At 49.4% G+C, this 26,395-nt stretch overlaps 1 protein-coding gene across 5 annotated transcripts in view; it reads left to right on the plus strand.

Annotated features, from left to right (window-relative positions):
- Nucleotides 1–25,217, plus strand: part of BCL2L1 (BCL2 like 1) — a 51,414-nt gene extending 26,197 nt beyond the window's left edge. For all 5 annotated transcript variants that reach the window (XM_060077951.1, XM_060077950.1, XM_060077953.1 and 2 more), the window contains exon 3: nt 23,555–25,217. In XM_060077951.1, coding sequence (XP_059933934.1) covers nt 23,555–23,692 — 138 coding nt within the window. In that variant the 3' untranslated portion in view covers nt 23,693–25,217. The remainder of the gene's footprint in view (nt 1–23,554) is intronic.
- The last annotated feature ends 1,178 nt before the right edge of the window (nt 25,218–26,395 follow it).

The raw sequence follows: 26,395 nt of genomic DNA on the forward strand, positions 1-26,395 counted from the left end.
TCATAACCCAGTTTATGAATACCTTAGAGCCCCCTGTGTGTCCCCTCCAGTTACAGCCACACCCTACCCATTCTCCGGAGATTTGTGTCTGTCATTCCCTTGCCTTTAAAAAAAAGTTTTAGTGTGTGTGTGTGTATGCTTCTGCATGCTTTTAAATTTCATTTAAATATCATACTGTGTGTATTCATCTGCAGTCTTCTTTTTTCATTGAACATTGTGAGATCCCTTGATGTTACGTGTATAGTTGTAGTTCATTCATTTTCATATCCCTTTGTATGATTATGTCTCAGATTATGTATCCATTCTACTGTCAGTGATTATTGGGTTGTTCCCTTGTTTTTGCTATTTCAAACAATGTGGTTTTGAACATTCTGTGTGTCTCCCTCGCATGCACATGTTCAAGAGTCTCTCCTGGGCAGTGGTTCCGAGACTTCAGCTGCTTATCAGAATCACCTGGAGGGCTTGTTAAACCACAGATTACTGGGCTCCACCACCACAGTGTTTGATTCTGTATGTCTGGGGTTGGGGCCCTGAGAATTTGCATTTCTAACAAGTTCCCAGGTGATACCGCTACTTCGGGTCCAGGAACCACACTGTGGGAAACATTGCTGTAGGATATATACTCAGGAGTGGAATTGCTTGATGGAAGGTAATGCCCAAATGTTTCCCTATGTGTCTGTAAGAATTTATGCTGGAACAGCAGCATATGAATTTCCATTGCTTTACATCTTAATACTTGATATGGTCAGACTTTAAAATTTTTATATAGCTGGTGGGTGTGAGATGGTATCTTGGGGTTTTAATTTGCATTTCTCAATGGAGTTGAGAACCTTCCCTTACATCTATTGACCATGTTTCTTCTTTTGTAAAATACCTGTAAAAGTCTTTGCTCTGTTTTCTTTTCATATGCCTTTTTCTTATGGATTTGTAGAAATTCTTTATATATTCTGAATACTAATCTTTTTTATATATAAATTTATTTATTTTTGGCTGTATTGGGTCTTCGTTGCTGCACGTGGGCTTTCTCTAGTTGTGGTGAACAGGGGCTACACTTTGTTGTTGTGGTGTGCGGGCATCTCATTGTGGTGGCTTCTCTTGTTGCGGAGCACGGGCTCTAGGTGCACAGGCTTCAGTAGTTGTGGCGCATGGGCTCAGTAGTTGTGGCTCATGGGCTCTAGAGTGCAGGCTCAGTAGTTGTGGCGCACGGGCTTAGTTGCTCAGCGGCATGTGGGATCTTCCCGGACCAGGGATCGAACCCGTATCCCCTGCATTGGCAGGCGGATTCTTAACCACTGCGCCACCAGGGAAGTCCGTATTCTGAATACTAGTCTTTTGTCTGCATGTGTTATAAATATAGGCTCGCAGTTTGCCTTTTCACTTTATATATGATGTCTTCTGATAATAAGAATTTCTTAATTTTAATGTAGTTGAATCTTTTCTTCCACGATTTACACCCTTTATGTTATGTTGAAGAAATACTTCCTTAATCTGTAGTCCTAAAGACATTTGTCTGTATTTTCTTCTAAAAGTTTTAAAGTTTTTCCTCTCACGTTTAAGTTCTTAATAGATCTGGAATTGACTCTCGTGTCATCTTAGTATTTTTGTTGGTGGAATACCTTTATTTCGATAGGTTTTAAACATCTACAGATCTGAATTATTTATAACTTGAGTTGTACCTAGAGCTTATTATATACACTGCATTAATATTTCATATTGAACAAAGGTGTCCTCTTTGGGAAAGAGTTTTGATCACATTTAAAAGCAGACTTTTGTTGTATTTTTCAAATTTAGATATGATAATGGTATTGTGATTATGGATTTTTTTTCTCTTTTAGAAATACATGCTAAACTATGTCTAGAATTTGCTTCAGAATAATGCAGAGAGGTGAGGGAGAGTTGAAACACATGAAATCAGATTGATACTGAGTTGATAATTGTTGAAGCTGAGTGACGGTGGTTCATTTTATCATTCTGTCTACCTTTGTACATGTTTAAATATTCTCATAATAAAAAGTTAAAAATATCCAAGGACTATTTCCAGGGTTACTTATGAGGTAAAGCATCTTTTATTATATTTTATTAGAGCCAGCTGGGTCTCCATCGACTTCCAGGAGTCCCTGATAGAGTGTTTTTAGCATGCAGGCAGATTGTTAAGGAAAACAGGAGGAGAAGGAGTAGTAGGGGCCTTAGGGGAAGAAAGTGGGGCTTCCCTGGTGGCACAGTGGTTTAGAATCTGCCTGCCAATGCAGGGGACACGGGTTTGAGCCCTGGTCTGGGAAGATCCCACATGCCGCGGAGCAACTAAGCCACCTGCGTGCCACAACTACTGAGCCCATGTGCCACAACTACTGAAGCCCGTGCACCTAGAGCCCATGCTGCACAACAAGAGAAGCCACCGCAATGAGAAGCCGGTGCGCTGCAACGAATAGTAGCCCCCACTCACTCACTGCAACGAGAGAAAGCCTGTGCACAGCAATGAAGACCCAACGCAGCCAAAAATAAATAAATAAAATATTTTTAAAAAGATCCAATGCCTTCTTTAAAAAAAAAAAAGAATGAATGAATGAAAGAATGAAAGGTGGGAAGAGGGCTCCCCCCAGGACTAGGTTCCCTCCTTTCCCTTTTTTCTTCTGAGACTATCAGGGATAATTTTTACTTTAACCAGAACCTTCTTTCCCTGTTACTCTACCTGGACAGACTTAACCCAGAGGATAGAGGACCTCATCATGGATCCTGGTCCTCTCCTAGGGCCAAAGGATCAGAGATGTTGGTAACCCTAGTGCAGTTGGTCACACAGCAGTGGTGTTATTTTGCTGTCACAGGATGCAAATACCAGAGTCGTCTTTTTTTTTCTGATAGTGTGATAACTGGCCAAAGGGTCTGTCTTTGGGGAGTCCCAGCTGCTTCTCGTGGGAGAATTAATTTCTCTCTCTCTTCTCTGTCAAACCACCCCCCCTTTAACTTTTTATTAGTTTTCTTGGAATAGATAATATATTCATGGGGTTCAAATTTTGAAAGGAATAAATGTCTCCCTCCCATTTTTTTCTCCTAGCCACCCAGTTCCCTTCCTGGGAGAATGGACTGTGTAGACATAAGCAAACACATATGTTTCCCCTGGTTTTTATACAAATGGTTGTGTGCTGTAAATACTATTTGGTACCTTGATTTTCTCACTTAAGAGTGTCTCTTAGAGATCACTCTGTATCAGTCCTTCAAGAGCTTTCTCATTCTTAATAGCTACAGAGTATTCCATACATGGTACTGTCCTTTACTTTATTTAACCAGTTTCCAGTGGTAAACACTTTTTTGCAGTCTTTTGCCGTTAGGATACTCAGTGAAGAGCCCGATATATTTGTCATTTGGCCCATGTATGACTACGGGGTATCTGTGGAGAATAAATCCCTAGATGTGGAATTGCAGGGTCAAAGGGCATGTGCACTTGTGATTTTGATAGATATCACCAACCTGGGCTGGTAGCAGCAGTGCCAGTCTACAGGAGCATCTTTCCTCCCCACACCTCTTCCACTGGGCAGGGTTTGATTCAGCACATTTATTGAGTGCTTTCCAGTGCCAGGCTCTGGATACAAAGATAACACTTTCATGTATCAAGTGAAATTGTTACTGTGTGCCAGACACAAGCACATTATCTGGTAATACAGCCACCCAAGGAGGAAGGTTTTTAGATGAGAAAATGGAAGCTCAAGAAGGTTAAATAGTGTGCTGTGGTCACTCACCCAAGCTAGTAAGTTGTGGAGCTGGGATTTAAACCCAGGTCTGAATCCTCTAACACCTGTGCTCTGTGCTCTTAAAGAACACCCTGGCTCCCTCTTGGAAGGAGTAACACATGGTCTTAGAGTCTAACACAGATGAGGAATCAGACTCACAGTAACTGGCCAAAAGAACACATAGCCAGGAAGCTATGGAGTCCCCAGGGGGGACCCACATATGTCTGATCTGAGGCCTCTGGTCTGTACTGAGCTGCCTCCCTTCCTTCTATAGAAAGAGTTTCCAAATCTAATCAGGATTCTGTCAAGAGAACTTTCTCCATCCAGAGCTCCAGTTGCTATAGAGAGCCATAAGTCATACTGGTTCTTGGTGTGCAATCTATTGGCCGTCAGAGGGGCCCATAGACATAACCCCATTTATTGAGTACCTGTTATGTGCAAGGTGCTGTAAGGTGCACTATGTCGTATTTTTAACCCTTACAATAATACTGCTTGGGAAACATATTATTGTCCCCGTTGTCCAGATTAGTGAACTGAGAGTAAGACAGGTCAAGTGCTAATAAGGACAGAATCCAAATACAGTCTGTTAGACTCAGACACACTCACTCGCTCCCTCTGGTGTCCATTGATTTCCCTTGGCTCTCTCTGCCTCTTCCACTTTTCTATATTGCTTGGCGCCCTCTCCAGATGGTGAATCTGGCTTCTCCACCTCACACTGACTGCTTCAGAGGAGAGGGCCTGTAGCTTCCATTTACCTCATACTCCCCACCCCTGTCCCCACTATTCAGCACAGGGTAGCAAACAAAGAGTGTGCTGCAGTGTGATGCCCGAGGATTGGTTGGTGATCATTGGCGATGGCCCCCACTGATATTGCCTGAGAAAGAACCCATCTCCCAATGGTATAACAGGTGCTCTTTGCACACCTGTCATGTGCTCACTGCTCCCATGGGAGAGAAGAGACGTATAAAGTATGGGCCTAGCTCTCAACAACTTAGGTCATGAGACTGCAAGTACCAAAGTCAATGGAAATGACTACAGGATTAGAAGAGCTCAGAGGAGGGAGGAAGCGTAACATAATTAGAATCGTAGCAAACATTTATTGAGCCCTATGGGGTAGGTCTTATGCCCATCTTATAAACAAGGACCCTGAGACTCAGAGTTTAAGTGATCAGCCCAGAGTGCACCGCAAATAAGTGTCAGATTTAGGACTCTGAGCCCCTCCACGGCCTCTCAGGGAGAGTACTGTGGGCTCTATGCTGGGTGACCTGGAGACATTGACTAAGGTTTGTCCAGTGCTGCTTTGTGTTCATATATTATCTCATTGAGCCTCTGTTTATGCCAGGAGGTGTAGAGGAGGTCTTCCTCTTACCATGGAAGCTACTGAGGTCTTCTGACTCCAAATCCCAAGTCCTTTCCACCATCCGTACCACCTCCACATTTCTGTAGTGGGAGAACACAGGCTCTGCGATCAGACAGAAGGGGGTTAGAAGGGGGATCTAACCCCCTTCCTCCATTTTGTGTCTCTAGGATCTTAAGATTTGCAGGTTGAGGCAATTGCAGGTGAAGAACATGCCCTTTGGGAGGCAGGCATACTCTAAGGGGTGAATGACATAAGGGAGGCATAATAATGCCAAAGTTCCTATAGTGCTTTTTTCAACGAACTTTCAAGTCTTTGGTTTACATATGCAGAAAGTGATGTGCCCCCAGAGGTAAAGTGACTTGCCCAAGACCACACAGAGTTAATAAACAGCAACACTGGGATTAGAACTCGGGTCTCTTGTCACCTAAGAGAGTTTACTTTTTCCCTATACAATACTGCTCCCCCGCAGGGGTACGGGGGTGCTGGAGGAAGGCCTAGGGATGGGATCATAGCACTCTGGAGCTGGAGAGAGAGCCTTAGAGATCCTCTGGTCCATCCTCCACACTTGACAGATGAGAAGAGTGAGGCCAGGGTGATTAACTGACATGTCCAGGGCCAGACATGTCTCTGTCACCACAGAGCAGTAGTAAACACAGCGTCCTGACACTAAGGTCCCAGGTCCTTTTCATACTACCTTGCAAAACTGGATTCCAAATTGCTTTTTTTCTATGCAAATCTAAACCTCACTCCAAATGCCAGCAGTTTACAATTAGAACAGCTGTTGAGTTTGGGGAGTTTTTTCCCAAATAGAATCTCATTCTCATTTTCTCTCTTTCTCTCAATTCTTATTAAGGATGATATACTAGAAGGGGGAGCAGGGGGAAGTTCAGTGGAAGACCTTGGTAGAAAAAAGGTAAAAACTTGATAGATTCTCTGAAATCTAGGGAGGTCCTCAAAGCCAGGAAATAATTTAGAGGCCAGCCCCCAGCCTATCCCAGCCAGCTCACCACTGGTCCCGCCCAACTCACAATAGGCCTTCAGAAGACCCAGCCTTCCCTTGGCAGCTGCATCTGGTGAACACCAACGGAAATCCCTGGTATTTTTCTTTGCATGCGACCAACCGTGGAGATGTAGGTCAGGCATTGCTGACCTGGCAGTTACAACAGCTCTGTCTCTACCCCTGCACCTGCAGCCATGTTTGCTAAGCCCTGTGGGGATGGGAAAAGGATGTTCCCCTCCAAACAGGGATCAAATCCTCAAGGGCCTATGTAGGCGGAGCTGGCTGGGACTTAGGAGGGTGCTGGAAGAGACCATGTGGAATGTGGGGACTAGGAGGGTGTCTCTGTCTCTTTCCCCCTTAATGTCTAATGCTTGCTGTGGTTAGTAGTAGCAGGGTTGGTGGTCCTCTGCTCAGCACAGCTTAGCATCATCATCACTGATGGAGGAGACTGGGAAGGTCTCAGCTTCGTGCTGGGCTCAGCTGGGCCCCTAGGCCTGCACCTGAACCCCCATGCCTGTCTGGTGTTTACGGGATTGAAGCTGCCACCCTTTGGGACCTAGCCTGTTTTCATTTCTGCTCTCAGCTGCCTGGTGTCCGCAGGCCTCACCTACAGGTTTATGCATGCCCATCCCCCACGATGCAGCCCCACGAGGCTCCTTCTGCCTGGCATACTCCTCTTTGGCCTTTGTTCTCTTCAGCAGAGCTGCCAGTTCTGTGCCTGGCCAAGGGGAGAGCTTTCTTGTCCCCTCAGGTAGGCTCTGTTGGTCCATCCTAGCTATACCCGTCCCAAGATTCAATCTCTCTGCCTGCACTCTGGGGGCCGGGGCTGTGGTTCCGAGGCAGGGAAGGGGCACCTGTGTGGCTGCTCTGGACTGGCCTCTAATGGGCTGGCTGATTTTGTCCTGAGCTTTCTCCTGCCCTAGACTTCATGTATCTCCTTTGTAAAGATGTGGGACCAAGATCAGTACCTGTACCATTGATCTTTAAGGTAACTTATAGTTGATATGCAGATAAGCATTTAAGATTTTTAATAGTGTTTTTATTTTATGTTGATTTCCATCTGTGGCAAATGATACTGGTTTTCTATTTATAGTAGTATTCATAATAATATAAGTTGCCTTTTCATTCCATTTATTCATTTAATAAATACTTACTGAGTGTCTGCTCTGTGCCAAGCACCGTTCTAGCTACTGGGGATATCTGCCTTCATGGAGTTTACATTCTAAAAAGACAGGGAGGGCTTCCCTGGTGGCACAGTGGTTGGGAGTCTGCCTGCTGATGCAGGGGACACAGGTTCGTGCCCCGGTCCGGGGGGATCCCACATGCCGCGGAGCGGCTGGGCCCGTGGGCCGTGGCCGCTGAGCCTGCGCGTCCGGAGCCTGTGCTCCGCAACGGGAGGGGCCACAGCGGTGAGAGGCCCACGTACTGCAAAAAAAAAAAAAAAAAAGACAGGGAATGATGGTGGGGGTGGAGGGTGGCTAGGTATCTTTTGGTATTTGTTTGTTTTAATAAAGAGTGATTGGGAAAGACTTCTCTGAGGAGGAGCCATGTGAGGAGAGATCTGCATGACCTGAAGGAGTAAACCATATAACAGTCTGTGGTAAGGACATTGTAGACAGAGGGTACAGGTACAGAAACCCCAAGGTGAGAAGGGTGTTTTTGGCATGTTTGAGGAAGAGCAGAGGAGACCACGGTGGCTAGAACAGAGTGGCAGAATGGTAGAAGACAGAGGTTTGCGTGAGCCGTGGTGAGACACTGTGGCTCTTCCTCTGGGTGAGATGGGAAGGTGGGGGAGTGGTTTGACCAGACAGGCTCAGGTCCAACTGCTTTTATTTATTTTTAAATTATTTATTTATTTATTTATGGCTGCGTTGGGTCTTTGTTGCTGCATGCGGATTTTCTCTAGTTGCAGTGAGCGGGGGCTACTCTTCCTTGCGGTGCACGGGCTTCTCATTGTGGTGGCTTCTCTTGTTGTGGAGCACGGGCTCTAGGCACGTGGGCTTCAGTAGCTGTGGTACCTGGGCTCAGTAGTTGTGGCTTGCAGGCTCTAGAGCACAGGCTCAGTAGTTGTGGTGCACGGGCTTAGTTGCTCTGCGGCCTGTGGGATCTTCCCGGACCAGGGCTTAAACCCGTGTCCCCTGTATTGGCTTATGGATTCTTAACCACTGTGCCACCAGGGAAGCCCTAATTTTTTTTTAATTTTTATTTTTTGGTCACGCTGTGTGGCACGTGGGATCCTAGTTCCCCAACCAGGGATTGAACCTGTGCCCCCTGCACTGGGAGCATGGAGTCTTAACCACCGGACCACCAGGGGAAGTCCCCCAACTGCTTTTAGAAGGACCCTTCTGGCTGCTGTGTGAGGGACCAGAGAGGGAAGTAAGAAGCTGGGAGATCAGTAAGGAGGTTGTTATAACAATACAGGCAGAAGATGATGTTGGCTTGGACAGTGGGGGTGGTGAGAAGTGGTGGGATTTTGGATAAATTCTGAGTATGTATGCAGAGGAATTTGCTGACAGATCAGAGCTAGAGCGGACTTAAGGATCTTGACTCCAAGGTGTTCCAGGCTTCAGTACCTGGATGGATGAAGCTGCTACCATTCAGTAAAAGGGGGAAAGATGCAGAAAGAACAAGTTGGGGGATGGGTTAAGGATTTTCAATACATTTAAGCGTTTAAAAAGTGAGTCAATTGATGGAAAAATGTTAATAATAATCATGACACATGGATAAGGCCAAAACAGTGACGGCTAAAATTGTGGATAGAGTGGGCCAGATGTGTCTGTGCTTCCTTCCGGTTCTAAAATTGTGCTTTGGTGATTTCAGACCTCTAAGTCTCCCATTCATGAAGAATGGGAACTTGACACTCAGCCTAGAATGTAATGGATGCAGAAGGAATGCCAGGAGAGGAATCCCTTAGGCTAGGCTTACCTGTTGTTAATTTGGAAGGACTTGGAAAGTTCTTGCACGCATCCTGGCCTCCTAACATTGCCTCATTCACTCACTCACTCACTGAGCACTTTCTGCCTAGCAGGCCCTGGACACACACAGCACAGCTCTAATGCCCCTTTCCTCCCCATAGAAATCAAGCTATCCCCATCCCTACCCTGGGCCTGGCTACGCCATGATCCTGCACATGCCTGGAGGTCAGGTGAGCAAATGGCTTTGATAGCAGGAATGGTTTTGTCTCTTTCTTCATGCCATAGGGTTCCCATAGTTATCAAACTGGAAAAAAATCCCCTGCCTTTTGTAGATGAGAAACAAGGCCAGAGAAGAAAGCAACTCCCATAGTCTACATCCAATCCATTAGCAAATCCTTTCAGCTCTACTTTTTTTTAAAAAAATTATTTATTTATTTAATTTTGGCTGTGTTGGGTCTTCGTTGCTGCACGCAGGCTTTCTCTAGTTGTGGTGAGCAGGGGCTACTCTTCGTTGTGTTGTGCAGGCTTCTCATTGAGGTGGCTTCTCTTGTTGCGGAGCACGGGCTCTAGGCGTGCGGGCTTCAGTAGTTGTGGCGCACGGGCTTAGTTGCTCCGCGGCATGTGGGATCTTCCCGGACCAGGGCTCGAACCTATGTCCCCTGCATTGGCAGACGGATTCTTAACCACTGAGCCACCAGGGAAGTCCTCAGCTCTACTTTTTTTTTTTTTTTTTTGGCTGTATGTGGTCCTCTCACTGTTGTGGCCTCTCCCGTTGCGGAGCACAGGCTCCGGACGCGCAGGCTCAGCGGCCATGGTTCACGGGCCCAGCCGCTCCACGGCATGTGGGATCCTCCCAGACCGGGGCACGAACCCGCGTCCCCTGCATCGGCAGGCGGACTCTCAACCACTGCGCCACCAGGGAAGCCCCTCAGCTCTACTTTTAAAAATAAATTCTGAATCTGACTGCTTCTCTCCAGCTTCCCTGGCACCATCCTGGTTAGGCCATCCTCATATTTTTCCCAGATGACTGCATCAGCCCCTCACCAGACCTCTTGCTTCCACCCTTACCCCTGGAGATCTCCACCCAGCAACCAGAGGGGGTCTGGTAAAATCAAAGTCAGATCATGTCCCTCCCCTGCTCAGAACCCTGCATTGTTCCCATGTCACTCGAAGGACAGGCTCAAGTCTTTAAATGGCCTTACAGGCCCTGCACAATCTGGCCCTTGGCTACTGCCAGACCCCACGCTATCATTCTCCCCTCATTCACTCAGCTTCAGCCACGCTGATGTCTTTCCTGTTCCTGGAGCACCCCAGGTGTGTTCCTGCCTCAGGGCCTGGCACTTGCTCTTCCCTCTGCCTTTCCTCAGATCCTTGCAGTGCGGTTCCTCATTTCATTCAGGGCTCTGATCAGATGTCACCTCCTAAAGAAGCTTTCCCTGACCAGGGTTTTAATTCTGCCATCTTCCATGTTTCTCACTAACCCCTTTCTCTCATTTAGTTTTCTCTTTAGCACTTATCGCCATCTGACATTTGTTTGTTGCCTGTCTCTTCCCATTAAATGATAAGCTTATGCAGGTAGGAATTTTCTTCTAATTTAGTCACTGCTTTATCCCCAGCACTTAACGTGGTGCCTGGCATTTAGTGAGCTCTTAATAAAGATTTATGTAATGAATGAGTGTCCAGAGCTAAGCAGGGAATCCTCCTACAACCCCACAGGTCAGCCCAGAAAGGGGTCATGGTCTGTCTTTAAAAACTCAGCTAACAACTCCACCACAGCTTTTTGGCATGGCTTTTGTTTCCAAGATAATGACTAGGTGGAGGGAGGGACTCTGGAAGGACTGGCCTTGCAGGGGCTGAGTTGGGGGGCAGTGGGGAAGCACAGAGCAGCCATCTGCATACCTCTGTCCTTCCCACCCGCAAGGCACCCAGGGGGAACCAAGAGATATGCCTCTGCCCTGTCCTCAAAGTCATCTCTGATGCAAGGCCCAAGATCCTCAGTAAGTAGTGGGCAGTGGGTGGGTGAAAGGGGAAGGAAGGAAGAGCTTAGTCACATCCTTCTGCATCTGTCCTATTGCGCTGGCAGATTTAACGAGCTGTGGAGTCAGACACCCTCACTTGGTAACCAGAGATCTCAGGCAAAGTCTCCTCACCTCTCTGAGCCTTAGTTTCCTCGTTGGTAAAATGGGGACAACACCTGCCTGGAAGATTTTGAGAATTCAAGCAGAGGCTGAGTCAGTATGAGCTGTTTTGGGGTGTTTTTTTGTTTGTTTTTTGGGGTTTGTTTGTTTGTAGCTATAAATAATGAGATTACCACATGAGAAGCACAAATGGGGCCATTCATTTTTAGCTATAAAAAAAACCAGCTAACATTTACTGAGCACCTTCCATGGACCATTTAATTCTTGCTGCTAAGCCTGTGGTGTAAGGACAGTGTTCTCACTTTGTAGACAGGCCCCTGGGCTTGGAAAGGTAAAGTCTTGCCCCAGGTCCCACAAGTAGGCAGTCACAGAGCTGGGGTTGGAACCCGCACTTTTGTGCTCCAGGGCTCAAGAGGCCTTGCGGGGGAGTCCCTTCACTTGGTCAGGTCTCAGTTTTCCATCTGTTTAGGGTGGGAATTGAACTAGACATCTCTGTGAACCACAGGTCATGCCACATCAGGTGGGACAGTGAGTTGCTTCTGGGCTTGTCTGGTGATGGTGGTGGTGACCTTCTGCAGTTTGTTGGGGCTGTGGGCACTGACCGTGAACAGCACACCTCCAGGTGGCCCCTCCTCAGCGTCATGGCTACAAGAGTACTTCAGCTCTCCTGGCACCATCTCAGGCATCTTGCTGTTCTGTACCTTGAGGGGGCTGGTGGACTGGGGTGAAGATGAAACGGGGAGACTAGAAGGAACCAGAATGAAGGAGATGCACCCTGAGGGAGCCTTCAGCTCTGAGGTTTTGGTTACAAGGGTGTGTGTGTGACCATTCGTATGTGGTGGGGGCTGCAGGGATTTGCTCCCGTCCCCAAATCCTCCAGAGCCGTTGCCTTCTGCTGTGGAATTCCAAACATTTCCCATCAGATAAAGGTGGCTGAAAATACCCGGGACTTGTCTGGACTAGTTGGAGGCGGTGCTGGGGTGAGGAGGTTGAGGCCACTGGGGCACAGCCTGGCAAGGTCTGGCCCTCTGAGGAGCTGGCCCTGGTCAAAGACATGCCCATTGCCCTTTTCCCCTGGAATCTGCAGGGTTGAGGGCAAGGCCCAGCAGGCTTTAAAGTGGAGGCAACAAGTTCTTCTACTCCAGAATGTTGCCTCTCACCTTCCACACTAAATTATTTGGTCTTTTGGATACCCCTGAGAGAGAACACAGGTAGTCACTTATTTGCCCGTGTGTGAATTATTTTAATCCTCCTCATGCTGCAGCACTGGTAAGAGCCCTTTGAGATGATCCCCTTCATTTTACAGATGAGGAAAGTCCCAGGCTTTCCCAGCATCCCAGACAGCGGAATGGACTCACCCCAAGCAAGCCAGTGACAGAGTTGGGACACAAAACCCACACCTGCTGATACTCAGCCCGTTGCTCTTTTTCTCACAGCATGCAGCATTGATCAGCACCAGATGAGGGAATGGGGGCGGCTCTGGGCAGAAAGGAGGAGGGAGTGGCTGCTTTGGACCATGGCGTATTTAGAGGCACAGGCCCCAGAAAGAAGCAGAGTTTTAGGGAGGGGGTTGACCCCAGAGACCAAGCCCCTGTTCCTTTTGTAGATTGCTGCCCTAGTCCCTCCTACCTGTTGCCTCAACACAATGCAGAAGTTGCCTTTTCCAGAACTTTCTCATGAGCCTGGGAGAACTTGGTGTCTGGGGAGCCCCAGGTACCCTGCCCAATCACCTGGTGTCTTGGGGCCTCCTCCTAGTTTTGCCAGGCAATGTGGGTGGGGATGAAGAGAGAGGGAACTGGCCTTCTTCCCTTCCCACCAGTCAGCCGTACTCATCAGCACCTTCTCTGGGCCCAGCACTGGGCTAGGCCTGGGGGACAGAGCTCATGGTCAGAAATGAGCAGCTCAGCAAACTGGTGAGAGAGCCGAAGGAGACTTGGAAGGGGAGAGCAGGAGGCCTCCTTGAGGAAGTGGCCTGTAGGTTAAGACCTAAGAGATAAGCAGGAGAGAGTTCGGCATAGGGACCAACATGAGCAAAGGTCCTGAGGCCGAACAGAACATGGCATGTGAGGAATAAGCAGCCTGGCCCTCGACAAAGCTAAGGAAACCCTGCAGACCATGGAGAAAGCTCTAAGACTCAGGCTGAGCCTTGGTCTAATAATAAGAGCAGTATAATAGCTAGCATTTACTTAAAGTCTACTATGTGTCACGTATAGTTCTAAGCCCTTTTATATGTATTACTGTTGAAGTTTCACAATGTTCTTGTGAAATAAGTACATTTTTAATCCCCATGTTATAGATGAGGTCCAAAGCTAAATATCTTAGTCTATCTAATATCTAATTCCAAGACTTTTTGAGTACCTGCCTATTCTTTGCTCTGGCAGCCGTTTGGTGGAGAAAAAGAAGTTAATTTGTCACCAGCCTTGGCCTCATCCGGATAGCACTGCCATTTTACAAATGAGGAAGCTGATACTCAGAGAGCAGCAGGACCTGGTCCAGGGCCTTCGGCAAGGCTGGCATAGCTTCCTCTGCCAGCTCATTTTGCCTTCTTGGGTAGCCCTTGGGACAGAGTTGGAGGAGAGCAACAGAGGAGAGAGAACCAGAACTAAGGCCCAGCCATGGCGGGAGGTAGAGGGAAAGAGGCAAAAGTTTTCCAGGAGAGCTGATCAAAGGGAAAAGTTTTCCAAAAGAGCTGTCCAAAGATGAAATGCTCCACACAGGAGGGAGGGAGCCCCTGCTCACAAGTGTGTAAGCAGAGAATGCCCTGGAGATACTCCATGAGTATGGACCATCTGGAGTGAAACAGACCTACTATGTGATCTGGATGTTCCACCTTTCTTTTTGTTTTTTTCTTTCAGTTTTATTGAAATATATTTGACATACAGTACTGTATAAGTTTAAAAGGTTTATAGCATAAAGATTTGATTTACATACATCATAAAGTGATTACCACAGTAAGTTTAGTGAATATGTCATCTCGTATAGGTACAAAATCAAATAGAAAAAAAATTGTTTTTCTTACGATGAGAACTCTTAGGATTTATTCTCTTAAAAACTTTAATATATAACATACAGCAGTGTTAATTACATTTATCATGTTGTACATTACATCCCTAGTACTAATTTATCTTATAATTGGAAGTTTGTACCTTTTGACCACCTTCTTCCTTTCCCCTCCCCTCCCCACCCCCGCCCCCTGCCTCTGGTAACCACAAATCTGATCTCTTTTTCTATGAGTTTGTTTGTTTTTTAAGTACAATTGACCTACAACACTATATTAGTTCCTGCTATACAATGAAGTGATTAGGTATTTCTATACAATTCAAACTGATCACCACAGTAAGTCTAGTTAAGATAAGTCACCATACAAAGATACTACATAGTTATTGACTATATTCCCCACACTGTACATTTCATACCCGAGACTCATTTATTTTGCAACTGGAAATTTAGATCTCTTAATCTCCCTCACCTATTTCTTTCCTCCCCCTAGCCCCCTCCCCTCTGTCAGACACCTGTTTGTTCTCTGTATCTATAACTCTATTTATGTTTTGTTATGTTTGTTCATTTGTTTTGTTTTGATTGAGATTCCACATATAAGTGAAATCATATAGAATTTGCCTTTCTGTCTGACTTATTTCACTAAGCATAATACCCTCTAGGTCCCTCCATGTTGTCACAAATGGCGAGATTTCATTCTTATGGCTAGTATTCCGTTGTGTGTGTGTGTGTGTGTGTGTGTGTGTGTGTGTGTATCATTTTCTTTATCCATTCATCTGTTGATGGGCACTTCGGTTGCTTCCATATCTTGGCTATTGCAAATAATGCTTCGGTGAACATAGGGGTGCATATATCTTTTCTAATTAGTGTTTTTGTTTTCTTCAGATAAATATGCAGGGAGTGGTATTGCTGGATCATATGGTAGTTCTAGTTTTAATTTTCTAAGGAATCTCCCTACTGTTTTCCATAGTGGCTGCACCAGTTTACATTCCCACCAGCAGTGCATGAGGGTTCCCTTTTCTCCACGTCCCCACCAACACTTGTTATTTGTTGCCTTTTCAATAATAGCTATTCTGACAGGTGTGAACTGATGTCTCATTGTGGTTTTGGTTTGCATTTCCCAATGTTTTGTGGTGTTGAGCATCTCTTCATGTGTCTGTTGGCCATCTGTATGTCTTCCTTGGAAAAATGTCTATTCAGATCCTCTGCCCATTTTGTAATCTGGTTATTTGTTTTTCTGAGTTGTATGAATTCTTTGTATATTTTGGATATTAACTGATTATCGGCTATATCATTTGCAGATATCATCTCCCATTCAATAGGTGGCCTTTTGGTTTTGTTGATAGTTTCTTTCACCATGTGAAAGCTTTTTAGTTTAATGTACTCCCATTTGTTTATTTCTGCTTTTGTTTCCCTTGCCTCAGGGGACATATCCATAAAACATTACAAATCAAAGAACATACCACCTATGTTTTTTTCTAAGAGTTTTATGGTTTCGGGTCTTACATTTAAGTCTTTAATCCATTTTGAATTTATTTTTGTGCATGGTGTGAGAAAATCATCCAGTTTGATTCTTTTGTATGTAGTTGTCCAGTTTTCCCAGCGGCATTTGTTGCAGAGGCTGTCTTTCCCTGTTGTATCTTCTTGCCTCCTTTGTCGTAGATTAACTGCCCATATAAGTGTGGGTTCATTTCTGGTCTCTCTGTTCTGTTCCATTGGTCTATGTGTCTGTTTCTGTGTTGGTACCATACTGTTTTGATTACTGTAGCTTTGTAGTATAGTTTGAAATCAGGGAGCATGATACCTCCAGCTTTGTTCTTCTTTCTCAAGATTGTTTTGGCTATTGGGGGTCTTTTTTGTTTCCATACCAATTTTATAATTATTTGTTTTGTTCTGTGAAAAAAATGCCATTAGTATTTTGATAGAGACTGCACTGAATCTGTAGATTTGTACTCCACCTTTCTGAACCTCATCTGGGAAGTGAGGATGAGTTAGGGGTGAGCTTGAGCATCACATGGAAGGTTGGATGGGTATCTTGTAAGGTCACTTTTGAGTCTCTGACTCTGTTTCAAGGGTGAGCCTTGGTCCTTCTCACCCTGGACACTGGGAGAGGAATGAAAGGCTGTGGCCATCTACTCATGAAAGAATAGGGAGTTACTTACCAAGGATGAGATGAGAGAGGATTGAGATGAGGGGAGTTCTCAGACTGCCAGGGAATGAATGCTTATGAGCAGGTAGCAGCTGCCCAGGAGCCATTAAGCATTTGGGCTCTGGAGCCAGACTGCCTGAATATCAAATCCCTACTCTGCGATTTATTACTGTATGGCCTTGGGAGGTCACTTGACCTCTCCATGCCTGTTTCCTCATCTGTAACTTGGAGAGTAATGATAGCACTTACTTCATGGGGTTATTATGAGGATTAAGTGAATTTGCATACATGACGAAGCTCTTAGCACCATGCCTGGTGCATGGTAAGTGCTCAGTAAAGAGCAGCCATCACTCCCTGGGAAGGTGGTCAAGAGCCCCAAAATGAGCATCTGTGCCCCCAGTAAATGCTTTTCTGAATTATCTCTCTCTGCCTCCAAGACTAGCACTCCACTTCTGAGCTGAGGAGGTGGAGAGCCCACACTCGCTGCGGGGCGCGATAGCTTTCTCAATTCCCCAGCGGAGGTGTTATCTCCTCCTGGCACAACCACTTCCTTTTCTGAGAAGTAAGCACATCTGTCAGGCTTAGCTTCTTAGAACTAATGGTGGGGGAGGAGGCGGGGGAGGAGAGGCTGGCAGCTGACGGGGCAGACTTAGAGAAAGATTAACATGAAGTTTGCTGTGAGGATGCTCCAAACATTACCTACAGCCCAGATGGCTTGGGCCCCGCATGCCACCCTCCTCAGCCAGTAACACCAAGGTCACCTTGCTTTACCAAGTGCTTTCATCCCCTGGTCTCACCATCACTGCCTTGTGAGGTCAAAGCAGGAGAAACTAAGGCTCAGAAGTAGAGCGGCCTGCTGTGCCGCCCACAGCTGGGCTGGCTAGACTGAGGTGTCGGCCCAGCAATCTGGCAACCCATCTCTTTGCCCTGCCCCACTGAGCCGCCTCTCTGAGTTGCCCACATCCAGGCCCGTGTTCCCCAGGGTAGAGGAGAGAGGCGGTGTTCCTCTCACATTGCTGAGGCCAACAGCTCCCCCAAGAAAGCCAAGGGAAGTGGATTCCAACCACAAACCTCACTTCTTCCGAGTCTCCGCCTGCTGCTCCCTGCCAAGAGAGTGATAAGACCTCTTCGTTTGCCCCACCACCCACCTTCCTGCCATCTCCTTGGGATCTCCTAGCAAGGCCTCATTTGTCTATTTAGCCGGCATTTATCAACCTCTCCCCCAGGGAAACTGAGGCCAGGAGCAGAAAGCGACTCCCGGCCTGCCCATGCAGGGCTGTGGTAAGGCCGGGTAAGGTACAGTCTTGCTGTTCCTGGCACTTTCCCTGGGCTGCTAGGAGCCCCTTCCTCTTCTCCACCTACCTCTTTCCTGAAATAACCAAGCAGGAAGGAAGCAGTGGGCCTGGGCCCTCCAGAGTCACCCTAAAGGAAGGAAGGGCCCGTCTGGCAGAGGTGCTTGTTCTCCACTGAAGGCAGGACGGAAGGGTTTCACTTTCTCTCCTGGCCTTCGTCACATCCTTTTCCTGTGGCACCCAGTTCCCCTCAGCTGGCTAGGGGCCAGAACTCATTCATTCAGCTGGTGGCCTCAGGCCACCTTCTTCCTCCTAGAGGGACTCAGGGCTATAGGCCTGGCCCAGAATATGAACTGGCTTCTCTACTTATCCACTTGGGACAGATCTCTCAGTATCTCTGAGCCTCGGCTTACCTGGGCTTAGAGTGAGGACCTCCTTCAGTAACAGAAGTGCATGCACCTGGCCCATGATGGGGCCTTGAGGCGAATTATCCTTTTGAAAGTGAGCAGAGTGCTGTGTAGAGGATAGGAGCAAAGGCACTGGAGCCAGATTGTTGGTGCAGGCAACCCAGCCATGTCACCAGGTCACTGTGTGACCTTGGGCAAGTCACAAATCATCTGTGGGCCTCGGGTCCATCAGCTGTATGCTGGGTTAATAGTAGTACCCACTGGCCGACAGAGCGTAGAGACAGTTAAATAAACTAATCCACAGAAAGGGCCAAGAAGAGTGTTTTGCAAGATAAGCGCTCGGGAAAAGTCAGCCACTGCTGCCGCCACTGAAGAGGCTAGTTCTCTGTGGGTGGAGACAGCCAGGGACCCAAGATGGCAGGATTGGACATCAGAATGAGCAGGAGGCCAGAACTCAGACAAATCCCAGTCCTACCACTTCCTAGATAGAGCTTGTGGGGAAACGCTGAAGCCTCCATCTTCACGTCTGTAGGATGAGGCCCTGATAAATGTTCTGAGGATTAACTGAAAGTAGTCATTCATTTGTTCATCTCAAATAGGTTCATTTAGAGCGGCACCTGCTATGTTCCAGGTACAGCACCAGGTTCTTGAGGTAGAAGTGACAAAAACTACACGCAGTCTAGTGGGGGAGACAGGACAAAAAACAATCACTCAAGTGAATGTGATTTTGATTGTGCAGGGGGTATGGCCTCCTTGGAGTAAAGCGCTTTAGCTCAATCCCTGGCACAGGTAAAACGTTCAGCTGTGTGATAAAGGTCAGCTGCCATAATAACAGATATTTTATTGTTATTTAAAAAGTGAGGACACTAGGGGCTGGAGAATCGAAGTAACCTGCTCAAAGTCACACTGCTAGGAAGAAGCATGGAGACGTGGGAGGTGAGAGAAGAGAAGGGTGGGGAGTGGAGGACTGACCGGATTCAAGCAGGAACTGCACTCCAGCCCCTGGCAGGGTGGGTGGTCCGTTGGCACTTGGGCCACTGCCCCAGGGGCACTGCTGTGCCAGCCTTTCTCCTGACTTCTCCAGGGTTGCGGGGGGCTGCAGGATAACCTGCATTGTGCAGTTGGCTGTCTCTGGGCAGAGATCTAGCTGAAGCCAGTCTGTGCCTGTCTGGATGGACCCCTGGCTTCAGACACGGGTCCTTGGTCCCTGCCTGCACTGAGCCCCCAGACTGATGGGCGAGACCGACATACAGAGGGCCTCAACCTAGGGACGCCCCTGCCTCTCCTTCCTGCCTCAGGGCCTTTGCACTTGTTGCTTCTGGTGGAACATGCTCCTTTTCACCCGAGATTTTTAGTCCTCCCTTGACCACTGCCACCTAGTCATTCAGGTCTCAGTTTAAACCTCGCTTCCCCAGAGAGACCTTTTCTGGCCACTCCACCTACATCAGTCCCCTGGTATTCTTTATCACCTGCCCAGGACTTACTGTCTTCAAAACCTCATCATGTCTGAAATTGTCTTGCTTCTTATTCTCTCTGCTTCCCACTAGGACAGTGTTTCTCAACCTTTTTCTCTCTTCTCCACTTCCCACGAAGGAGTCCTTTTAGACATGTTTGTCCTAATTGCCCTGCCGTGACTTTGAATACCACAGCTGTACTGTGATCTCTTTCTGTGCTATGCCCCCCGCCCCCCACCAATGGAGAATGCATGGACTAGAATGTAAGCTCCGTGAAAGTGGGGACCTTATTTGTCTTGTTCACTGCTGTGTCTCCAGTACTGGGCCTGGAGCATGGTAGGCACTCAGTAGTTAACAGTGTGAACGAAGGTCCAAAAACCCTGGGAGCACAAAGGAGACATTCCTCGTGGAGCTGAAGAGGGATAAATAGGGAAGTCTTCTCGGAAGACAGGACTCCAAAGTGGAGTCGTGTAAGCTGAGTAGGGTTGGCTGACTGAGGAAGGGAGGTGTGGAGAGGGTGACCAGTTAAAGGACACAATGCTGGCAAAGGCACAGGGGCATGAAACGCTCCTGAGTGTGGGGCTGGGCCATTCCACGCATGTGGCCAGGTCTGTTGGAGGGAGGACCTTGAAAGTGGCCCCCGCCTTAGCTTCTCCTGGGGACCCTGGTTCTTGTCTCGCCACTCTGAAGGGCCCCGATGCTAGAGGGTTGAGTCCAGGCTCTACCACAAACAGGCTATTTGAAACCGTAGAGTGCGCAAATGGGTTGGCCTTGTTGACTTGGGGGTCTGCCAGCCTAGGAGTCCACGGTTCTCCCATGGAGGTCATTAGCCACTGCCTGTCCCCAGTGGTCCTGAAAACCCCACATTGGATCCCATGGTAGTGGTCATAGTTACAAAGAGAAACTTGCCCCACTTTTGCCCTAACCCACGCTGAGGATGGGTCTCCTGAAAGCCTCTGTGACATCAGAGACCTCCCTACAGCCCACTCTTACGTCTGACCCCCTGTCCACCACGCCAGCTCTGGCTCACAGCAGTGGGGGCTTATCTCTGCTTTTCCAGACCAGGGCAGCTCCGCAATCCTGTTTATTTATCCAGAGCAGGCACCCGCTGAGAAAATGGCTGTTTGTTTCCAAGTGTGTCGTGTGAACCGTGGGCTAAATATACCCACACCACTGCCTCCCCGGCACCCGCCCTGGAACAGCACGCCCCGTTTTGCTCTTGCTCTCTCTGCAAAAGCAATTCCCAGAATCCTCTCTCCCCCCTCCCTAGGAGAAGGAGCTTCTGAAATAGAGATGAAGGTTGTCCAACCGCAAATGCATGGGATGGGGGTGGGACTGGGCAGATCAGAGCCTTGTCTCTGTGGCACTGACAGGAGAATGTTTCCGCCACCCTAGAATAACTGTTCCTGGACAGTGAGTGCTTTGTGCCTTGCAGCAGGGCCTGTTTACTCCAGCTCAGCCTCAGAGCCGAAATTTTCCTGTGGCTGCCAGCCCTCTACTTCAGGAAAGTTCCCATCGAGGGAGCCAGGCCTCTCCCACTTTGGCTGCAACCCAACGTCCCTGGTTTCTTGTGGGGCATTTGGCCCCTTGGGATAACCCAGAGCCTTCTGGCCATGGCCTCCCTCTCCCATGCTCCCCACAGCCCGGGAGTCTCCCTCATCACAGATCAATCTTTTTTGTGACTTCACCTGGCCCTACTTCACTTGAGACCAGAAAAATTTTAATTCCTGTGAGAATTTTCTGGTCTGCCAACACCCATGGAGGCTAACCAGGATGAAGGCCAAAGAGTAAGGACGCTGGCTGCTGCCACTGCCCCTGCCCTTCTCTCCCCAGACCCAGGGCTCCACCTCCACTGCAGCCCCCCACATAGGGAAGTGTCCTGCTGTAGCAGCACTTGGGTTGGGGCCAGGCAGTCCTGGGTTTTGATCCTAGCTCTGCCACCTGTTAGCTGGGTGAGCCCAGGCAAGGTCTTTCCGACTCTAAACCTCAGTTGTTTCACCTGTGAAATGGGGCTCAGATCGCTACATCTGGGGATTCTGATGAAGGTGAAGTGGGATGACAATGTCTGGCACTTAGAAGACACGTAAGACCTTTGTTCTACTCATGCATTTATTGAGCACCAGCTATGTGCCAGACACGGTTCTGGGTATATAGAAACAAGACAGGCTCTCTGCCTCATCGGGCCATGACTACTGCAGGAGACAAATCAAAACAAAGACCAAGGGTAGGCTCTGCTTCTGAAAAGTGCTGAGAAGGAAAATAAAGCCAGGTAAGGGGATAGGTAGAGAGAGATCAGGGTGGTGGGTACCATTTTAGACAGGGTGGCCAGGGAAGGCATCTCTGAGGAGATCACATCTGAGCAGAGTTAGGAGTGAGATGAGGGAGCCTGGGGTCAAGTGCTCCAGGCAGTAAGGGCAGCAGGTCCCGAGCTCAGCGGATGTTCAAGGAACAGCAGGGAGGCCAGTGCCACTAGAATGCAGTGTGCGGTGGGGAGGGGCCGAGTCCTATCGGACCTCGCTGGCCGTGGTGAGGACTTGATTCCGTGTGTGATGTGGAGCCTTGGAGAGCTCGAGATGGTGGAGTGACATGGTCTGAATGGTGGGGGTTTCCCCACCTGCCTGCCTTCCCCTCCCAACGCCTTTTCCCCAGTAGATGGTGAGCTTTCTGGAAGGGCTCTGACTCATGCATCACTGCTACCTCCCTAATGGTTTAATAAATGTTACGGATTCTTTGAGCCAAGGTGGCAGCTCAGTGCGCGTGGCCCTCTGCTAGGTACCAGGGACATGAACAGACATGACTCTGACTTTCTAAGTGCAAGGGAAAGCTGTTGGTGTGCCACGATCTGACCTATGTTTTAAAAAATATTCTTGGCGTGGAGTTAAGGGGATGTCATCAAGACTAGAAGTAGGGCCCAGCAGATATCACAGTGAGCAAACTGGCCGGGTGGGACCTGGGGCCAACCAGAAATGGCAGGCGCTGTCTGAGGGAGCCGCCTGGTGGCTCAGCCACCAGTCGGCCCAGGTAGAGGTGTGGGCCCACGATGTGAGTTCTTGGTGGAGAGGCAAGAACACAGTCTCTGGAACCAGCCAGTGGTCTGTTCCCTCCCTAGGCACACAAAGCACACTGATTTCTAGGCACCAGGCACCAGGTTTGGATTCTGGTTCCACCACAGAGTTGGGTGACCTGATCAAGTCCCTCAGTGCTCAGAGGCCAGGCTTCCTGGTCTGTCAGTGGGGAGAGACAGCATTGCTGAGAGGATTAAAGGACAGATAGGGTGCGAAGCACACTCATTAAAGGGTGCTCCAAGCTCCCCTCTCCCTGTGCCACAGGCTGACTCAACCCCAGGCCTGGTCATTTAACCCACTGCCCCTCCTTCCCTGTATCACATGCTTCCCTCCTGACTAGCTTCAGGGAGAGGGCTATTGCTCACCTCCTCCTGCGCCCAGGGTCACACCCCCTGGGGTGGGGGACAGGGCCTCATAGACCTCATCCCAGGCCTGCATTGTTGTTACCCGCTCTACTCTGCCCTGCCCTGCCCACCCATCAGCCTGCCCTGGTCAGAGGCTCCCTCCAGATCTGCCCTGCTCCTGAATCACTCTGGGAATTTAGCCCTGGCTCTTTTCTCTCCCTCCCTCCCTCTGTTGCAGCAGTGGAAAGGCTGCGGCCTGGTGGTCCTGCACCACCCTTGGGCTCAACTCCAGGCTCCTCCGAGGCTTCCAGACCGCACGTGGTCCAGCTCCCGCTCACCCCTGCACGCTCATCTCCCTTCTCCTCTCCACCCTGCTCCAGCCCCCTGACCTCCTGTCAGTTCCCTGCCCCTGCCCATCTCTTTCCCAGCTCAGGTTCTGAAGTACTACTTCCTAGCTGTCTGACCTTGGACAAAACTCTTTCCCCACTCTGCACCTATTTTCTCAGCAATAAAATGGGTTGGCTGTCCCCAGCTGAGGGTCAGGAAGAAGGGCAGCCCTTAACCCTTTATCTGGCCCAGAGTGGGCGTGGACGGCTACAGTTTTTCATTTCACCAAGGCCATCGCATGCAGATGGTCCCCCTTTGTCCCAGCCACATTACTGTTGAGGACTCGAACAGCATGTTCCCTTCTCTTCTGTCTCCCTGCAGGACACTTTCGTGGAACTCTACGGGAACAACGCAGCAGCCGAGAGCCGGAAGGGCCAGGAGCGCTTCAACCGCTGGCTCCTGACGGGCATGACTGTGGCTGGCGTGGTTCTGCTGGGCTCACTCTTCAGTCGGAAATGACCAGACACTGACCACCCACTCACCCGCCCACCGCCATCCTGCCCTCACCACAGCCCTCCGTCCAGCCACCGTCGCCACCAGGAGAACCACTACATGCAGCCCACGGCCACCCACACATCACAGGGTTGGGCCTAGACCTGGTCCCCTCATTTAGTTTTCTAGAATTTACCATGCTTCTGTGAAAGCCGCCTTCCCCGACACCACCTCAGTTCTCCCGGCCTCAAAACCCACAAAATTTCCCCAGAATCTGCCCCGTGGAAGCTGACGGGTTTGGGGGGATTGTGACTGGGGGCTGCAGTGCCCTGCCTGATTGGTGGAACCCCCTGCCCCCTTAGCCTCACTGAGGATGCTTTCCTGCCAGGGAGCTGGAAAATTTTCTGACCCTTTTCCCCAGAAAGAGAGACTAGACTGCCTTCATTTTGATGTTTGTGGCCTCAGAATTGATCATTTCCTGTCTCTCCCTCCTCCTGGACCTGGGCTCCCCTTCCATTTATCCCCACCCTCCAAGAGCCGCTTAGGGGCCACTTCTGACTAATTAGGGATTCAGGCTGCTTGGGATAAAGAAACAAAGACCAGGACCCCCTCCCCACCTCTGGCCTGGCCAAAGTCCCTACCCTCAATCCCAGTGTCCTCTAGAGGCCTCTGGCTAGAGGCCAGCCCCACCTGGGATGGGGGAGCTGTAGCTGCAGGAAGCACCCCATGCCAAAGCTCGGGTGGCCCTTGCAGTTGAGCACCACCCCAGTTCCCTTCCCCTTCCCCGGCTCCCATGAGCACGACTGAGGGACCGACTGGGCCCCAGATAGATGCCCCAGAGCTGTTGATGGCCTCAGCTGCCTCGCTTCCTGCAAGGAGATCGTCCTGTGGCACCTTTGCCTTGGGCTGCTGCCCATGGGGTTCAGGGGCCTCCGCCCAGAGGTGAGGGGGAGCCACAGGGAACAGCTGTGGGAGCCCTGGGGTCTTCCCTACCTCAGGCAGGAAGGGCAGGAGAGAGAGCCTTGTGCGTGGGGTGGAGGTAGGGCTGGCTGGAGGGGCCAGTCCTGCCTGGCCTGAACGATTTGTGCCCCACCCCCGTTCATCCTGGGCAGCCGGGCTGCCAAGGTCAGGGTGGCCTGGCCAGGAGCTCTTCAGGCCTCCCTCTCTCCTCTGCTCCACCCATGGCCTGTCTCATCCCTGGGGGTCCTGGCCTGGCTCTGGCCACCCCGGGCTCTCTGCTGTACATATTTGAGACTAATTTTTATTCCTTGTGAAGATGATATACTATTTTTGTTAAGCGTGTCTGTATTTATGTGTGAGGAGCTGCTAGCTTGCTGTGCGTATGCACGTGGCGAGCTGGGGCCCGGAGACTGAACGGCTTGATGCTCCCTCCCCTGCCCTGGTCCGGGGAAGCCAGCCAGGGGTCCTGGCTCCTGGGGGGCACCTGTCCCTCCCCCAACCCCCACCCGACACTTGTTCCAGCTCTTTGAAATAGTCTGTGTGAAAGTGAAAGTGCAGTTCAGTAATAAACTGTGTTCACTCAGTGAAAAAAGGGCCTGGGCTCTTGTGTGCTCTGGGACAGGGAAAGGAGGGGATGCTTGGCTGGCAGAGGGGCTGCAGGAGAGCTGGGTACCGGTGCTGGCTCTGCTGCTCTCCGGGGAGGACCTTGGACAAGTCCCTTCCTCCCTCTGGGCCTGAATTTCTCCACCTGTACACTGGGTTTTTATTGAGCACCTGCTGTGTGCTGGGCATTGGGGCTGTGTATTAACAGGACAGACACAGTCCCAGCCCTCAGGAGCTGACATTCTAGTGGGAGAAACAGTCAAATGGCCACTTGGCAAGTGTTTACTGAGCCCTGCTCTGTGCAGGCACAGTCCTAGGCACTGGGGATCCTGCAGGGAACAAAGCCCTTGCCTTTACGGAGCTTCCATTCTGGTCAGGGAGACAGCCAGACGAATACAAGGGTGGCTGGCTGTTGCAGGGCAAAAGTGGAAACAGGATGACCCTGAGGAATCATGGCAAGACATGAAGGATGTAGTGGGGAAGGAGGTAAGAAGGAGTCAGACTTGAGATAACATTTTAAAGATAATCCCACAAGATCAGCTGATGTATTGGAGAGAGCTCTAGGAAGAAAGAGGAACCAAGGGTGCTTTTGAGGTTTTGAAATAATGATATTATAATCACAAAATGAAGCACACATCTGAGGCCAGTGCAACACGAGAGGCTCATAGTGAGTGCTCTAACAGCATTTAATACGGAACCTGAGCCTGTCTGGGAGTCAGGGAGGGCTCCCTGGAGGAAGTGATATCAGAGCCAGGGCCTGAAGAATCTATAAGAGCTATCCAAAAGAAGCAGGGAGGCAATAAGAGTGGTCCTGGTGAAGAAGAAGCAAATGCACAGGATGAGCAAGAGTTTTCTCCGGGTTGAAGAAAAGTTGGTGTGTCTGGGGGCTCCTGGGTCAATATGATGCCAGACAGGTGGGATGAGGGGACATACTTGGTCCTGAGGGCAGTGAGAACCAGAGAGAGGTTGTCAGGGAGTGCTACACCACTTAGAGCCCCCAAAGCACCCTCTGGCTGCTATGTGAAGAAGGTTCTGGAGGGGGAGCGGAGTGGAGAAGCCATGGCTTGGTTAACGCTCCAGTTCTGAGAGTGGACAGGCCAGGGTTGTATCCTGGGTCGCCATTCCTGGTCTTTGGGCAAGTTACCTAGCCTCTCTATGCCCTAGCTT

The sequence above is a fragment of the Mesoplodon densirostris genome, chromosome 16 (genome assembly GCF_025265405.1).
Source record: "Mesoplodon densirostris isolate mMesDen1 chromosome 16, mMesDen1 primary haplotype, whole genome shotgun sequence".
Taxonomy (NCBI): Eukaryota; Metazoa; Chordata; class Mammalia; order Artiodactyla; family Ziphiidae; genus Mesoplodon; species Mesoplodon densirostris.